This window comes from Sinocyclocheilus anshuiensis, unplaced genomic scaffold (assembly GCF_001515605.1).
Source record: "Sinocyclocheilus anshuiensis isolate Anshui unplaced genomic scaffold, SAMN03320099.WGS_v1.1 scaffold746, whole genome shotgun sequence".
Taxonomy (NCBI): domain Eukaryota; kingdom Metazoa; phylum Chordata; class Actinopteri; order Cypriniformes; family Cyprinidae; genus Sinocyclocheilus; species Sinocyclocheilus anshuiensis.
Genome location: NW_015544173.1, coordinates 374,221 through 393,626, shown reverse-complemented (window position 1 = coordinate 393,626; position 19,406 = coordinate 374,221). Strand labels below are relative to the sequence as shown.

The following is a 19,406-nucleotide window of genomic DNA, read 5'->3' as shown; positions in this document are numbered from 1 at the left end:
CTAGTTTCTCTTGTCTTTCATTCTTGATATGTTTGATAGATGATTTGCATTTGGCTTAGGTGTGTGTGTGGGTCCTTAAGGTATTAATATGCATCCTTCAGAAGTAGATCAGGAAAGGTGTACCTACTAGGTGCTAGAGATATAATGATATGATATGGATTGATGCATGGAATTAAATGATTAAAATGTATCAATGCAAAGTGTAAAAAAATTATGTATTTGAGATGCATCTTTATTTTGACACTCCTGTTAGACACAACATCCACTGACCACTAATTTCTCTCAAAGTGTGCGTTCTCTTTTAAACTACAAGCTGATCGTGATGTACTGTATCAACCTTGTGTTTTGACGAGGTTTAACAACTACAAATGTTTTAAGCAGCATGTTATAGTGTGCTGTCTGGCATGAAAATCTTTTATTTTATTTTTTTTTGTCCCAGAAGAATTTATTCAATCCTTTTTCCTCATAGCAGAAAATGGGCAGTTATGAACTCCACATATCTTATCTTAGGGACCTTCTATCTCACTTCACAATATTCAAGCCCAAATCTTTGCTGACATCGCGGTCTAAAAGTGTTTGTGTGTTTTGGGAGAGAGAGCAGGGACTCCAGGGATCTTTTTGATAGGATCACTGTTATTTGTGATGGGTGTCTTTTCTTTATTTAGATTAATACACTTTGTGAATTGTGAATAGTCCATTATTAGTGGACTATATGCATAATATCTCCTTACACTTAATTTTGATGGTCCCCCAACAGATATTTTACTGACTACAGGTGACTTTGCAAGAACATGTCAACTTATTCTACTAACCCTAACCTTACAGTTTGTGGTTGCACTTGATTTTACAGTACTTGTACAGAGTACTTACCCAGGAAAGTAATGGGTAGTATAAGGTACCTACATGGGTTAGGGTTAGGGTTAGGTTCAGGATTAGTATTACCCAGTTATTGTAATTGCTATAAGTACAAAAGTATGTACACTGTAAAATAAAGTGCTACCCTGTCTGCTAATACTCAAATGAGAGTTACTTAACATGTATTTGCAAATTAATGTGAGTTAGTTTTCATGTAGTTGCAAAGTTACTTAGTAGTAAGTCTAAAGTGGAATCAAGTATAGTCCCATGGGTTTAGCTACAAACCATCTTTAGTACTCCACTGAAGAAAGAAAGTCACCTACATTTTGGATGGCCTGAGGCAGTAAGCAAGCACATTTTGGGTGAGTAAGCATATTTTCATTTTTAGAACAACGATTTCTTTAAAGCTGTTAACTCTCACTAGCCCACCACTGGGCTCATTGTTATTACATATTTAAGACCGTTATATATTATTCTTAACCTAAACTAATGTCTACACAAGCTCTATATCATTGGAAAGTAGTTTTCATATTTGACCATTGTTTTGAGATATATATGATGTTGTAAAAACTGTATGCTAATCATTCATTACATAACATCCATTCTAGTATTTGTCCAAAAGATTGAGAATATATTGAGTTGATGTAGCATGTTTTCAATAGGAATTGTAATGCATGTTCATTTGATGCATGTTTTTGTAACAAACCAGTTGCTATGCTTGGTAGAGGCTTCTGATCAGGAGTCCAGTACTGCTCAATCAAGTCTCAGTAACCAACCAGAGCAGCCAAAGCCATATCTAATGCCAGTAAGTTTTCAACAGTTCAGCTGGCCAACGACCTTTCTGAAAATTGATCTTGACAAAATCATTATCCAGTCAAACGCAGATTGTATGCTGCTGCTAATCGCATGTCCACCTTAAGTTTAAAAATTGCTACTGAAAGTTTGTAAGCATGCATGAAAATAAACTTGCATGCTCCAGGAGCACCCAGACTTTCATTTGCACCTTCACTCCACACTTCATGGTTGTCACATGGATCCACAGAGGCTAAAAAGAGGTTATACACTTTTTAGAAGGTTATACACTTTTTTTTTTATACACTTGTATGGGCTTCGTGAATTAAGTGATGAGGAGCAGAATGATAAATCCATGGATGACGAGCCAGATACATCAAATCAAACTCTTTTCCTGAGCCAGATACATCAAATCCAACTCTAGTTTATATATAGCTACTTTGAAAACCCAGCTTGAACACCCAGGCCTCAACTTAACCTGAAGCAGTCCAGCAGTCCTCTGGTGTTGTTCCAACTCTTCTTTTCATCATTAGTATGCCAAACTAAATTCAAATGCCTACACTGCCAAGCACTTGGAGACCACAAGGAGACTAAGGCAGGACTTGTTCCTTCCTTTCAACTGTTATCTCCATGGATCTGGTAAAGATTCCGACAGCTGCTGATTATGTGAATGGGACTAGTCTCTATGGCATTGACATTGACTTTCCAGCGACTGTCATGTCGTGCAGGAAAGTTTAGGCCATCTCCTCAGCACTTTAACTTAGCAATCCAATGCTGAAAACATGAGGGGGGAAAGGAGCACCTGCTTATGATCTCCTCAGCTAACTGCAGCCAGTGTATCAGCGGATACATGATGGATGCAAGGCCTTCTTTTATCCACACCAGAACCTCGCCATTGATGAGAGGGTAGTGGCATGGAAGGCAAGAATTGGGCTAAAACAAAATCATAAAGATAACCCAATAAAGTGGGCATACAAGCTATGTTTTTTCACATAACATTTATGGGATTTCTTGATTTATGTAGGCAATTCCCCAGTAACTCAGATCCAACAAATCAAGGGACTGAGCTAAGAATCAGTCAAGACTCTGGTGGATGACAAGGTCTTGGGGTACAAACTGTTTGTAGATCATTTCTACACTATCTCAATGCTATTTAGGTACCTCCTCAAAAAACATCTTTGACTGTGGGACCATCAGGAGTTATTGACTTATTTGTTTGTTTTCCACACAGGGACATAGGAGGAGTGGAGGTATCCGATACCCTCACTGGATACTACTCAGTGCTTCACAAAACCAGAAAGTGGTACCTCTCTCTTTTGATCACTTTGTGGATTTTGCGTGGTCTTTCATCATTGCACTGCAGGATAAGAAAGTGAAAACACAGAGGGAACTCTGGAAGCTCTAGTTATGGAGCTTGCTGACTGTATACCTCATCCTCCTGCTCCTTCTGCTTCTCAGCTTTCTGCAGGACATGCCGTGACAAACCAAAACAGTTCAGGCTTTCCAGCAGTGCCTACAGTTTAAGTACAGATTTTGCCACAAGAAAAAAAAAACCCTGTCATCTGCACTGCGTGTGATGTACCTCTTTGCTTCCTGCCAAATGAAGACTGCTTCAATCATTGAGCAGCATATTAAATACTTTTTTCACACATACTGGCTTCTTTGAGATACTCTAGAACAGGGCTGCCCAAACTCGGTCCTGGAGGGCCGGTGTCCTGAAGAGTTTAGCTCCAACCCCAATTAAACACACCTGAACCAGCTAATCAGGCTCTTACTAGGCATACTAGAAACTAAAAGGCAGGTGTGTTGAGGCAAGTTGGAGCTAAACTCTGCAGGACACCGGCCCTCCAGGACCGCGTTTGGGCAGCCCTGCTCTAGCATATGTTTAACATACTATCTTATAAAATTTATAATGTTTAATATATTTTTATGGCCTCACATCAGTGTCCTTACAAATATTTTTCTTTCTAACCAAGTTTACAGTTGACTTTCTCAAAACTACAAATGTGTACATGTTGCTTACATATATAGAACAATTCATGCTAAATATTGTGTAATTAATATTAATATGCTATAAGCCATTGGTTCAGCGTTTAAAACAAACAAAGAAAAAAAACTGTCTCATGAGGTGTCAGTGTTTTTCAATTCTGGTTATGAGGACCCAAGCAATGCACATTTAGTTTGTCTTTCTTATCTGACACACTTATTTGAGTTCATAGAGCTCTCTTTTAACGAGCTAATGAACCGAATCACAAAATGTGCAGTGCTGTTGGTCCTCAGGAGCAGATTAAAAATCCTCTGATTTAATCCGACCGTGCCTGTGGCAAGACTCAAGCTCAAACACTTCATTATGGACAAGAAGCCAAAAAATTCTGTTTACATTCACTTTTATTTGAAGATTATATTGACATGAACTTCTGAAATATTGTTTTTGATGTATGTAAGTGTGTTTGTTTGTTGGGCATCTTGTTAGTGACTTTATTTAGGCCTGCATACATGATTTATTAGTTAAAGCATTGTCATTTTATGCTCATATATAGTAATAGCACCATATTATACACAATACAGAGTCAAATATTTGCTGATTATTCACTACACTGCTACCATCATTGTAAACGGCATGTGTGCCTACATTTTACTATTACAGCTCCTTTAAAATTGTAACACACGATTAATAACTCATCAAGCATTAATTTATCTGCACATTCTAATCTTTTTCAGAAGCTCCTTGACCATAAGAATCTTTTTTCACATCTCTGCTCTTTTCTTTTGTAGATTCTTTCACCACCTGAGCAATGAGCAAAAGAATCAATCAGATATATGCTACATATGTTACACATATACATTTGAAGGAAAAAACAAAAACAAAGGCAAACAAGCTATAACTTTAAACAATGAGAATACTGAGTGATAGTGTTTTTCACTGGCCAATTTATTGTTAAAGGATGCTCGGATGTCTGTTTCAGTAAGACTGGAATCAAAATGTCTCACCTCTCCATCACGAATCTCAACGGTCTTGATTACGACTTTCTTTCCAGGTCCAGTATCAGAAAACTGACCATAATCTGTTCAAAGACATCACACATCAGATGCTATAAAAAACCTTACACATGGACACAGATGAATAATTGCATTGTTTTGTAAAAGGATATGAAATTATATGAGTGGAGACATGGAAACAATTGTTTACCCCTTGTATCTGTCCATTACTATTATCATGAGCAACTACAGTAGCAATCAAAAGTTAACTAATTTTCTTGGAACAGATTCCATTTCAGCTGACAGAAGGAAATGTGACCTTTTACACAAAGGAATAGTTCACCCAACATGCAACTCCAGTGTTATTAATCATGTCTTCCAAAGTAATCGAATTGGTTTTAGGTGAGAACTACTTTTGATTACATTTTAATCAAAAGTTTTGAATTAGCTCTTGTTTATTTGATGTCACATATATTGAAATATGATCATCTTGGATTATTTTGACATAAAAAATACAAAAATTAAGAAAATTCCATTTCTGCTATAAGGTCATTTGTGCTGCACAATTTCCTACATAATAAGGCTCAGTTGTAAATTTAGGTTATTCAAATTTTTTATTTTAATTTTTTTATTATTAAGGTTATTCCAATAAATCTATTGATATTCATAAATAAACATCAACATGCAAATGGCATTGTATGAGCAAAGTTAAAGGGATAGTTCACCCAAAACTGAAAATTCTGTCATTAATTACTTACCCTCATGTCATTTCAAACCCATAAGACCTTCGTTCATCTTTGGAACACAAATTAATATATTTTTGATGGGATCTGAGAGCTGTCTGACCCTGCATAGACAGCAATACAACTGAAATGTTCCCAAGTCCAGAGACGTAGCAAGGAGATCTGTAAAATAATCCATGTGACATCAGTGGCTCAACCGCAATTATACGAAGCTACAAGAATACATTTTGTGCGCAAAAGAACATTTTTAAAAATAACGACTTTATTCAACAATTCACGTCTCCTCTGTTTACGTCCAGCGGATATTCTCCAAAATGGCGCTACAGGGTGACGCGGAGGAGACGAATTGTTGGATAAAGTCGTTTTTTTTTTCTTTTGCGCACAAAAAGTATTCTGGTAGCTTTGTAAAATTCCGGTTGAACCACTGATGTCACATGGATTATTTTACAGATCTCCTTGCTCTGTCTATGCAGGGTCAGACAGCTCTCAGATCCCATCAAAAATATCTTAATTTGTGTTCTGAAGATGAACGAAGGTCTTACGGGTTTGGAACGACACGAGGCGAGGGTGAGTAATTAATTACAGAATTTAAATTTTTGGGTGAACTAACCCTTTAAGAAACAATAATACAACAGGGTTTGCTTGGCTGGTCTGTGTGTGTGATTCTACAACCCTCTTTTTAATTTTGAGTGAACTATTCCTTGAACACCTTCAACCATTCCATCCTTGCTTTTTTTTTTTTTTTTTAAATCCTAAAGTGTTATTTTTATTTTAATGGTTAAATAATAATAATGTTTATGATGTTACATGTTATGGTAGACTCACCACCACTGTATCCACTCATTGAAGGCATTTTCATGATAGGAACCACAATTCTGAAAGGTGCAGTTTGAAGGTCATCAGTTACCAGGTAAAACAAACACTTTACACACAGAAACGTGTTAAAGTGGCTCAATGGCATCACTCTTACCGGTTTTCCTCTCCCTCCAGAAGTTTCCTATAGGTGGCAATCTCAATATCTAGGGCCATCTTAACGTTGAGCAGATCCTGGTATTCCCGCAGGTGGTGTGACATCTCCTCCTTCAGGTGCCGTATCTCGTCTTCCAGACGGGACACAGAATGTTGATCGTTTCCGGCCTCTGCAGCAAACTGCTCTTCCATTTCTCGCATCTGCCTCAGCAAAGCCTCATTCTACCATCACAAACACATACAATTGTCTAAATAAGGGAATATCATAAATGTATATTGTTTTACATAATGACAACAGAAATACACAACACTTGAGCAAGAACTTGCATCAACTAGACAGTTTAGGTTTCAAATAAAGCACAAGTAGTGAAACACCTGAATCAATTTTATCCAAAGCTTTAGGCAGCTTGAAAAGAAGATGCATAAAACATTTTATTATATGTATGTACAGTGCTCTTGAGAGAATCGATATCGCAGTTCTGGGCTTGAATTTGTCTCCTCAGGTCATTGGTCTCTTGCTTAGCCTGTCTCATGGCCTCAGCATTGCGCTTAGCTGAATCAGTCAGGTCAGCAAACTAACAGAGAAAACACAAGATGATCAGTACGTTTTACAGTATTTTACCAGTGTATTATCAGTAACACCCTCACACTGTGGCTCTTCACGATGGCACTCACCTTGGACTTGTACCACTCCTCAGATTCCTGCATGTTTTTGGTGGCGATGCTCTCATACTGAGCTCTAATGTCTCGAAGTGCTGCCGTCAGATCAGGCCGGCTGGACGTCTCCATCACCTCCATCTTCATCTGCTGACTCTGAACACTCACCTGTACATCCTGAATTTCCTACACATTTAAAATACATAATTATTTTTAATGCTTGCATGTTGTTGTTTTTTGTTGAAAACAGTATACAGATAATGAGGTTAGAAGGTCAAAATGTAAAGGTCAACAACAACAAAAATGAATATGCCATGACATTAGGCTTCCTCATTAAATCCTCACAAAATTATGACAAATATTTATTTTCATAAAAGCAAGTTTAAATGTATTCCTCTCAGGTCTTAAACACTGAGTACGGGTCAGAAACTAGACATGCCCACTGGCTGGACCCAACTGACCCTGTAAATACTCTTTAAACATATAAGAGCCTATACTTTGTCAATTTTTGTTGTTTTTGTTTAACAAATGTATACTTATATATTGTTAGTTTATACTGATAATTACACAGAAAGGTATATTTGGCCTATAATTGTACTTAATCTTTTGATCACGATATACTTTCTAAATATCATTAAAGGGACCCCTAGTGAAAAATAAATATACTAAATGTATTTGAAATACATTTATTTCATGCTAAGTATAATACAAATACATTTATATATTTATGTACTTAATAAAAAATACAGTGCAATTGTACTTTTAATATACTACTTAAAGTCTGCTAAATTGGAACAACTGATTTTGTACTTACTGCACTTTAATTGTGCTGAAGTCCTACTATAGACATACTGAAGTATATTTGACTAAAGTGAAACTATTGCAAGTATACTTCAGGTACAATTTAAATATCTTGCATTTAAAGGCCGATATTATTCAAAGATCTTCATCAATAGTGACATTAAAACACATTAGGCTTAATATTAAGAAATGTGCATTGTGCAAGTAGTATTCCAAATAATTGTTAATTATAATTTTTACATCAGTAAGTCTTGAGTGATATTTCAGTAAATATGTTAATAGATTTGAACTATACTTAGTAGAAAAGCTGCATGGTCTGATGAAGGCCTGGATAATGGCCGAAACTTCACATGTATTTTAACCACTAAAGTTGGATTTCATCAAGAGTGAGTGTTGCAGCTTTTCTAAATTACATGACTTTTTTATTTTTGGTTGCACCTCCTCTGTTGGTAGAGCACCTCTTTTTCAGCTATTTTTGTAAGTGATGACAGAATGTTCATTTTTGGGTGAACTATCCCTAGTAAAAAAGTAATTGGCTACTGATAGATTAGCCTATTACATACTTTTTTCCCCACAAATACCGACTTCTTTGCGGTAATACACCAGCATGTAATTTAGATACTATCCCTATAAACGTACGTTTATCGTAACAATTCAGCTTTGATATAGCTTTGGGATATGGTTTCTACACCATATTTTTTCAGCATAGACAGGAATTTGATTTTCACATTTACCAATTCATTATTTCTTAATGAAATATTTGTGTCTCACCTCATCATGCATCTTTTTGAGGAACTCAATCTCATCCATCAGAGATTCGATCTTTCTCTCCAGTTCCAGACGAGCAAGTGTAGCATTATCCACATCCTTCAAGTACAAACAGTCAGATTAATACTACTGTTATATCTGGTTTTATATACTTAAAAAAATTAAACATTGCATTTTAGAGTGCTGCAGGGATGACATGTAATAAAGAACCTCAGAGACAGCATTCAGTGGAAATATACAGTATGTTTTAAAATACTTTCCATCACATTACCTTACGAAAGAGAGTCAAATTATTCTCAGTTTCCTGTCTTTTCTGCATCTCCTCATTTAACCTGCACATAAATATGGGAAAATAAAAGTCAGCTTCAATAAAAATCAAGGTTTAATACTTTTTCCCAGAGTAAGACAAAATGTAATTGTACATTAGTGTGCTGTTAGAATCATGTAATCCATCTTTTATTTGATACTGGGATGGGTGAGAGAGGGTCCTTAAAGACTATGTCTGAAGCGAAGGTTGTAATATAAATATAAAATCTTATCTGGCAGAGAGTCAGAGAAGCGATTAGCTGATTTGCTTAAAAGCATCTGAGATTACATTAGTACCGGTTGGGTGAAATGTTCTTGTTGCAAATTTAATCATCTATTCAAAGCATAAGCCAAACATATAGGGTGAGTCCAGTACTTCTGCTTTATCGGTATCATAATATATTGCTCAAAGAAAAGACTAAATCTAGACTAAAGCAGAAATGCTGATACGTTATCATATGCTAACAACAACCACAACAATGCACGATTATTCTTAAGGTTCAGCTAAAAATGGGCATCACGAACATAATTACAGTGATTCTTTAAAACATAGTCTTAGAATATGAACAATACGCGTATTACAGTTTTTAAGAAGAAAAATCTAGAAAGTATATGATTGTGTAATATTCTAATCATATTCAGTAATGTGGATGATTGCACTGCTTTAAGATGCGTGAGCTAAAGCTGAACATTTTAGTACAATAGTATAGGCCTACTTATTATAATGTTATATAGGAATTTAGATTTTTAAGGACAGTGTTCACATTTTTTTTCTAAATCAAAAACTGATAGGCTACCAACACAACCCCAGGTATTTATTCAATACAGTGGCTAAATTAAAGCAAAATAAAGCATCAACAGACACAGACATTTCCCAACATCACAGCAGAATGAACTTGATGAACTTCTTTACTTCCAAAATTGATACTATCAGAGATACAATTACAACCATGCAGCCATCAGCTACAGTATCGTATCAGACAGATCCCCTGAGGAACAGTTCCACTCATTGTCTGCTATAGGAGAGAAAGAATTGTATAAAACAACAACATGTATGTTAGACCCTATTCCATCTAAGCTATTAAAAGAGGTGCTTCCAGAAGTCATAGATCCTTTTCTGAATATTATTAATTTGTCAATGTCGTTAGGATATGTCCCAAAAACCTTCAAACTGTTATTAAGCCTCTCATTAAAAAAAAACACATTTCGATCCAAGAGAATTAGTTAATTACAAACCGATCTCAAATCTCCCTTTTCTGTCAAAGATACTAGAAAAGGCAGTATCCTCTCAGCTATGTTCCATCTTAGAGAAAAATCTGTGAGGATTTCCGGTCAGGATTTAGATCGTATCATAGTAATGAGACTGCTCTCAGCAGAGTTACAAATTACCTTCTCTTATCATCCGATCGTGGTTGTATTTCTCTATTAGTGCTACTGGATCTCAGCACTGCATTTGACACTATCGACCACAACATTCTGATGAAGATGTGATGTGATGTGACGTGTGGCATGGTGTCCCATATTCGGAATTTGTGCTCTGCATTTAACCCATCCAAGTGCACACACACAGCAGAGAACAAACACACACATTGAACACACACCCAGTGCAGTGGGCAGCCTTTTTTTTTTTGCTGCGGCGCCCAGGGAGCAGTTGGGGGTTGGGGCTCAAGGGTCTCACCTCAGTCGTAGTATTGAGGGTGGAAGAGAGCGCATACATTCACTCCCCCACCAACAATTCCTGCCGGTACCGAGACTCCAACCCGTGACCTTCGGGTTACGAGTCAGACTCTCTATCCCAGGGCTGTCCAAACTCGGTCCTGGAGGGCCGGTGTCCTGCAGATTTTAGCTCCAACTTGCCTCAACACACCTGACTGGAAGTTTTTATGCCAAGTAAGAGCTTGATTAGCTGGTTCAGGTGTGTTTAATTGGGGTTGGAGCTAAATTCTTCAGGATACCAGCCCTCCAGGACCGAGTTTGGGCACCCCTGGACTAGTGTCCATGAATATTAAGCCGCAAAAAGACAATATATGAATCCTGCACGTTCTGCGTGTCTGTGGAATTCAGGTGCGGCCATCGGGAGAACCGGAACAATTCCCGGTGGCCTGGCAGCCGATTTGGCCCGCTATTTTAATATTATTATTGTATAATTGCCTGCCGATAAAATCTGCAGGACACCGGCCCTCCAGGACCGAGTTTGGACAGCCCTGCTCTATCCATTAGGCCACAACTGCCCCTAATGGTCTACTCTTTTGAATAGACTACAAAATTATGTTGGCATTAGTGAATTGCATTGGCATGATTCAAATCATACTTATCTGACCATCATCAATTCGTAGCAGTGAATGAAGAGGAATCATACCGATCACAAGTGCAGTATGGAATGCCACAAGGCTCAGTACTAAGGCCGTTGCTTTTTACACTTTACATGTTACCCTTAGGAGATATCATCAAGAAACATGTTGTTAGCTTTCACTGTTACGCTGATGATAATCAGCTCTATATTTCTTCGCGGATTGACTAAACATGCCAATTCGTAAAACGGAATGCATAGCTGATATAAAAAACTGTATAACTACTAATTTCCTACTGCTAATTTCTGGAAGAAAAAAAAACAGGTGTTAATTATCGGACAAAAAACCTCCACATGTAATAACCTAAAGCACTAACACTTGATGGCTGCTCTGTTAATTCTTCGTCATCAGTTTGGAACCTAGGTGTGCAATTTGATAGCAATCTTTCCTTTGAAAGCCACGTTTCTAGCATTTGTAAAACTGCATTTTTCCATCTTAAAAACATATTTAAACATTAATTCATGCATTCATGACCTCAAGGTTAGATTATTGTAATGCTTTATTGGGTGGTTGCTCAGCGCATTTCTAGCATTTGTAAAACTGCATTTTTCCATCTTAAAAACATATTTAAACATTAATTCATGCATTCATGACCTCAAGGTTAGATTATTGTAATGCTTTATTGGGTGGTTGTTCTGCACGCTTAATAAACAAACTCCAGCTGGTCCAAAATACAGCAGCTAGAGTTCTTACTAGAACCAGAAAGTATGACCATATTAGCCCGGTTCTGTCAACTCTGCACTGGCTCCCTATTGAACAACGAAGACATTTTAAAATCTTGCTAATTACTTATAAAGCCCTGAATGGTTTAGCTCCTCAATACTTGAGCGAGCTCATATCGCATTATTGTCTTTTACATCCGCCACGATCTCAAAACTCAAAAAGGCCATTTGATAATACCTAGAACAGGGCTGTCCGAACTCGGTCCTGGAGGGCCGGTGTCCTGCAGAGTTTAGCTCCAACCCAAATTAAACACACCTGAACCAGCTAATCAAGCTCTTACTAGGCATAGAAACTTCCAGTCAGGTGTGTTGAGGCAAGTTGGAGCTAAACCATGCAGGACACCGGCCCTCCAGGACCGAGTTTGGACAGCCCTGAGAATATCAAAATCAACTTCGGGCGGCAGATCCTTTTCCTATTTAGTGCCCAAACTCTGGAATAATCTACCTAGCATTGTCCGGGAGGCAGATAAACTCTGTCAGTTTAAATCTAGATTAAAGACCCATCTCTTTCACTTGGCATACACATATTACACTATCGCATTTCTATAATTCAACTCCATTTCTGTCACCGATGGAGTTTTGGTTCCTTGCCACTGTCAGCTTTGGCTTGCTTAGTTGGGGACGTTTGACTGATTGCACAGACACTATTGGATGAGAGCTGAACTGGATGATGACATCACTGAATCATCAATGAACTGACTTTAGCTGGAAAAATGACTCTGTTAAAGGATTGTTAGGCTGCATTAATTAGGTCAACCGGAACCAGGAACACTTCCCATAACACCGACTCTACATTGTAAGAAGAATGGCATCTATACTAATATTAGTCCCTTTCATTCTTATTCCGAGGTCTCGGTAACCATACGGATCCAGTATGTATCCAGATCAGATGGTCACTGTAGCAACCCAGATCCAATCCATAGCCAGACCAGATGGTGGATCAGCACCTATAGCAGGGGTGGCGAACTCCGGTCCTGGAGAGCCACAGCCCTACCAGTATTGTATAAAGTGCTATACAAATAAAGGTGACTTGACAACACACTTTGGCTGCATTTACACTTGGCATTAACATGCGACCTGTATCCGGATGTTGTCCACATACACATTGAAAGGGTAAACACAGCCCTGCAGAGTTCAGCTCCAACCCTAATTAAAACTCACCTGCCTGTAGCTTTCTAGCAACCCTTCAGACCTTGATTATCTTGTTCAGGTGTGTTTGATTAGTGTTGAAGCATAACTCTGCAGGGCTTTTGGCCCTCTCCAGGACCGACGTTCGCCACCCCTGACCTATAATATGCGACCTGTATCCGGATGTTGTCCACATACACATTGAAAAGACAAGTGTAAAAGTGCTGCTGATCGGAATGTTATCCGTTCAGCGTTTCCTGGTCTAGATGTAGTCGAGGACACATTGTGATCGGATCTCAGTGTAAACTTAATCCAGCCATCGTGTGTGCATTCTCAGGTCAACGTCAAGCAAAACCCCGCCCTGTCAGAAGGCTTATTTAAATATTGCGTGGAAAAGAGAGATCCGATCGGTTATCCAGATAGAGAAGTCACTTAATGTTGCAAAATGTAAACATGATGATCCAATCTGCTTGATCGGATTACGGTGATCGAGTAAGCCATTTTCTGTGAATGTGCAAGACTTCCGGTTCATTAGCCACTGTAAGGAAATAACAAGAAGAAGTGCTGTAAATTGTAAAACAGTTTGCATTACAAACCAGTGTGTTCATAATTAAGATAATACGTTAAGACACACCAGTTTGCAATATCAAGCAGCAAAACAAGCTGTATTGTACAGCTAAAAATAGCTGGAAGCAAATGAAGAATAACAACGTGCAGTAAACGGTAAAACTGTTTGCACTACAAACCAGTGTGTTCATAAATAAGATAATAAATTAAAATAATATGGTAAGACAGACCAATTTGCAATATCAAGCAGCAAAAGCTGTTTTGTACAGCTAAAAATAACTGGAAGCGGATGAATACTTATTATTTAAGCCCTAAATTGTCAGCCCCCTTAAATCGATTTCCAGGGGGGGTTTTACAGTTAAATGGGGAATTTTCTTTTCTTATGTCATATCAGTTTAATCATTCTCTTTGAATAATAAGTCATGATAGGGCTGTTACCAATAAAATCAGTATCAGTAAAATCAATTTTTGCACTATAGAGGTGGCATAGAATCTGCATCAACTCAGATGCGTTGAATAGACACTGCAATTGCAACAGTATAAATAATGTTATGAGATTAATGTTTTAAATGTAACATTTTGAGTATATAAATATGAAATGATTGATGAATTGAAATTAATACTTAAATGTCCTACTAAAACCGCCAGTAGGTGGCGGCAAGTCAGTCAGGCTATTACTTGAAATGCTTTCATTGGGCCTGTTTACACCTGGTCACTTCATATTCTCTGATCGGATTGCTATCTGATCGCGCATTCCAGATGAAACTAGGGCTGGGTAAAAAAATATCGATAACTCGATATTAATCGATTCTCATTTTTACGGAACGATATCGATTCCTAAATCCCAAGAATCGATTAGTCTAGCGTGTTTTCAAGTAATGGACAGAACATTGAAGGGCACTTCCCATCCAATATATCGCAATAAGCATTGTGCTTTGGTACTTTTAATATGAAACAAAGTCTCAGATTTCAAATTCTGTCAATTGTATTGCAGTATTCAAACAATAAATGCCTTTTTGGCGCTGTTTAATGTGGAGTGACAGATCGCTGTAGCGCCTCAGTTCAACAGACGCGGCAGCACGTAGCGCACATGAACTGATCATCTCCTCCACATTAATACCAGTTTCAGCACAAAATAAACATGACTAAACATCCGAAGGTAAGTTAAAAGAAAGAGTACAACTTTACAATCCGTATCCTGTCTCATGTAATGGCCCAAACAGTGTTTCAGCCGCACAAAGACGTCAATAACGTCTTGTAAACAATGTCACGTAACTCACATTTACCTCAGAAAAACATATTCGGTGACCATAAACTCATTAGTCAGCTAGAAAAATAAACTGTAGAGAGAGGCATTTTGTTAAATATATGCACCATATAACATATTTATTATAAATTTGACTGTTCTTCAATGTTTAATTTATGTTTGAATAAATCCATCAAGTTTTTATGACAGCCACCATTATGTTTATATTAAAAAAAAAAAAAAAAAAGTTGAAGTAGAAATATTATTATGTAATTGTAACTTTATTATTTTAAAAACTTAAGTGTAATTTTAACAAATCAGTTCATTTTAACCTTCAGTATTATAATAATGTAGTACCAACTGACTCTCCTGTATATTTTACAGCATTAGTTGAGAGATTTTTGTTTCCTTGAGGAAATTTGGCATGTACTGTACCTGTTATATATCCAAGATAATCGATATTGAATCGAATCGAATCGTGAAATTTGTATCAAAACCCAGCCCTAGTCATGAAACTGTGTAAATGCATCTGGTTGTTGAAACCACATATGTAAAATGTTAAATGTTAAAATAATAAAAGTGTGAGAGGGTGTTCTAGGCTATATGACATGACAGTTGTATATGACAGCGCTAATGCAACAGAGTAGCTATCTCTTCAGTAAGCTGCCGCAAATGAAACTGAAAGTAAGTCGCAGACGCTCAACACACAAGCATCCTCATTAAAATAGCAAGACTAGCTTATCTTTCCAGTGCTGATGCTGCTCTCTCTCCTGTAGCGGTCTTTGATCTTGAAATTAGCTTGTGATGAATCAAATGCAGCGCAAATCTGCTTTCGTTGACGTGAACTCCGTTAGATTTGCATATAGCGCGGGAATTGAAGATCGGATCCGTTTTACAGAGACACATTTATGTGGATGTTGTTGGAGCAAAAACATGTCTAAAATGTAAGTCACTTAGAAAACTTTACTGAACTTTATTTTTATTGAACTGCATAGGCTACCAGTGTCAGTATAGTGTTGAACAACATATCACAATCGTGCCAATATTCGAGAAAAAAACAAACTATTCTCACCATTTCAAAAGAGGATGGCTGCACAATGAGTATGATGAGAAAAAAAAAACATTGTAGAATCTATGGTACACTATTAAGAAGTGCTAACCTGCAAATGTTACCTTAGGGAGCTATTTAAATTTCATTTTATCACTAACCTAATGTATAGGTTATAATTAGGTTAATATTTTTGGGTTGAATAAAATAAAATAAATTAGATCTATCTATAATTTTAAACTTAAATTGATGTCCATGATCTATAAATTAGTGTTTTAAGGCAACGTCACTCTATAAAAATTAATGTTTTACACAGTTTGATCTCATAATTTGTACTTGTTGTTTTACTTTCTCTTTCGATTTTTTTGAGGATTCCTCCCTTTTCTAGTCAGAGAAAACGCCCCTGCTTGGACATCCTTTTATTACCAGTGCTGAGGCGCAGCCCTGCCAGTGCGACAGCACAACGCGGACCTGCTGCTGCTGGAGCTAATTAGGCTGCAAATTTGCGCATGCACCGATTTCGTGTAGCCTACGGTATGAAATGGGCGTAAAGCATAATTTTAATAAAGTTCTAGGCGTGTTGAGGTTAAATTAGTTTTAAGCAGTAATGAGTAGTTTCAAAGTACGCGCACAGTAGCATATGAAATGATGTCCTAGCTCATATAAACTGAATACAGGCTGTGTGTGTATATGGAGCATTAGTTGTATAAATGTCTCATCCATTAGACACAGTCGAACCGCATTAGAGATGATGATGATGATGATGATGATGGGAGGGTCCCTGCTGCAGTTTCTTTGTCTCTGTTACTTTAATTAGCTGCCACGCCCATATAACATGAACATCATGTAGACATGCTGTTATTTTTAAAGATATAATCTTAATTTATTCAACCATAATTGCCTCTGAAGTGATATCTGCAAATTTTCCCCACTAAATCAATCTTTTCTTTTGTCCTCTGTATCAAAATAAACATATTTTCTATAAACATAGGATTCCATCCTGAACAAATTTAAAATTTCAGTTCAGTATCCCAGTGTAAACAAATGAATTAAAAAAAAAAATATTATTAAAATGATGACAAATAAACAAAAGCTTAATCTTTCAGAATATAATAGGTATTGTTATAACATCATTATAACTGGAGCCCACAGACATTATAAATGTCTAACTTTGGCACATTTAACTTTTAACTCTTACCAGTGTTAACTTTTGTCTTAAAACCCATTTTAATTTTTACACTCAACAGTAAAAAAAAGTGAACAGTAAATAAAGTAAAATTTCCAAAAAATGAAAATTTTCATTATTTACCCACCCTTGTGTTACTCCAAACCTGTATTACCGTCTTTCCTAAGCCGAACACGAAAGAAGATGTTTTGAAGAATGTTTCAAATGTTTTTATCAATGCAATGGAAGTTAGTGTCCATGCATTTTTCATAGTATCTTCTTTTATAATTCCAAAGAACAAAGGTTTGCAATGACATGAAGATAAGTATGTAATGAACATGTTATTTTGGTTGAACAATCCACTAATACACTGGCCTGTTTCAAACATTTTAAAGGTCAGAAATTTTCTAAAAATATAAACAATGCATATAATATAAAATTGAACAATGTAATATAAAAATGACAAATTAACGACTGTTTTCTGTATTTTCTTAAAGGACTTGTTATTTGTAATCTATCCCATACAAGCATACACCAGCACACGCACCTTTGCTTGAGCAGAGCCACATCTTCGGCCAGGTTATCTCTCTCCACCTGCATCTGGTCTCGATCTTTGCCCATCAGTTCCAGCTGTCTGCGCATCTCTCTCATCTCCTGCTGGCACAGCTCATTGACGCGGCCTGATGGCCCTTGCTGCTGGCCCTTGTACTGACCCAGCTCCAGAATCAGCTTTGAGTTCTGCTGCTCTAAATACCGGACCTTCTCTATGAAGCTGGCAAAGCGGTCATTGAGTTCCTGTAGTTCTCTTTTCTCATTGCTGCGTGTGGCAAGGAACTCCTGGTTGATGGCCCCTGCTAGTGAGAAGTCCAATTTATCATAAGAGAGACGGGGGGCCGGAGCACTGGAGCGGCTCCTGAAGTCCACAGAGCGGGTGGGAATAGAGGAGGAGATGTAGCGGCCCCCTATGTGACTGGACACAGGGCTATAGACAGGCGTCCCGAAAGTGCGGTGATAAGAGGTGCGAAATGTAGAGTGACTCATGGTTTTGCCTCTAATCGTTGTTTAAACCTTTTATTTAATGATTTACCTAGTGTATCTTCCTCTTCGTCTGGTCTTTTTGTCTCTAGCAGTTTTGATCAAAGCTGAGTCACAACAGGATGTGAGACTGCGGCTTTTATAGATGAAGCTGGTCAGTTGATCCGAGCTCCACCCAGCCCAGCCCATTCCCAGTCTCCAAAGCCCCTGATCTCATCATCTTTCATGTATCTATCATTCATCCTTACAGTCACTCCCACCCAAGCCCAACCTGGGCACGTCTCTGACACTTTCCACTTGATATGTGAATTCTTGCTACAAAACACTGACAATCAACAGCTTTGTGTGCAATTATTTAATTTATAATGTTAACGGGACTGAAAGAAGCATTTTAATTTTTCAACGGTGGAAGTTAAATGAAGTGCAAAAGAGCCTAAATGAATCTCCTAAACATCCAATGATCCCAGGACTTGCCATAACATCTACGGCCAGACTTACCATTGGGCTAGACTGGGCCCATATTGGGCGTAAATACAGGACAGAAAAAATAAAGATAGATGAAGACCTAACTGGTCAAAAACGTTTAAGAAAGAAAGACCTTACTGGTTGAAATGTTGCTCTTTGTTGTGATAAAAAGTTTCTGGTGCTTTAATTTCAGTTTATAAAACGTCTATCTTTGTGAATAACTCAGCCATTTTATATATATATATATATATATATATACATAGCATTACCACTAAATGCCATTTCAGATGCATGATACAAAGATGACCTTTGTTGATACTGAATTCATTTGACAGGTAACAACCTATAGTGTCTTATACTGTCACAAAAAAATTGTACCTTTAGGGTTACAACAGCTTGTCACTGAGACAGTACCCTTAATGATTAGTAATCTGTACCCTTGAGGTGATCAATTTTAGGGGCAAATAAGGTACAAAGATGTCCCTTTGAGGGTAGAGCCCTAGTGACAAACTGTTGTACCCCTAAATATACAATTTTACCTTTTGAAAAGGTACCACCCCAGTGACAGCTTTTGTACCTTTTTTTTTTCTGAGTGTATGCTCACTGCTAAGAGTACACCTATATTAATAATTCATACATAGCTTCCTTTTTTTCCCCCTTTGCAAGTCATCATCACTGAAATATACAGTAGACTAGTCAAGCACATTTTCTAAGGAAACACTTGGTATCCATAAAATAAGCATTTGTGTGTGTGTGTGTGTGTGTGTGTGTGTGTGTGTGTGTGTGTGTGTATAATTAGCATTATTGAT

General features: G+C 37.4%; 1 protein-coding gene across 1 annotated transcript; it reads right to left on the bottom strand.

Annotated features, from left to right (window-relative positions):
* Nucleotides 1-4,338: 4,338 nt before the first annotated feature.
* Nucleotides 4,339-18,226, bottom strand: LOC107696041 (plasticin-like). The gene is made up of 9 exons (XM_016496184.1): nucleotides 17,645-18,226; nucleotides 8,836-8,896; nucleotides 8,568-8,663; nucleotides 7,014-7,181; nucleotides 6,788-6,913; nucleotides 6,340-6,560; nucleotides 6,195-6,244; nucleotides 4,639-4,712; nucleotides 4,339-4,435 (listed from the first exon to the last, which is right to left on the bottom strand). Exons 1-9 carry the CDS (start codon nucleotides 18,136-18,138, stop codon nucleotides 4,355-4,357), a joined length of 1,371 nt encoding a protein of 456 aa, XP_016351670.1. The 5' UTR covers nucleotides 18,139-18,226; the 3' UTR covers nucleotides 4,339-4,354.
* Between the last annotated feature and the right edge of the window lie 1,180 nt (nucleotides 18,227-19,406).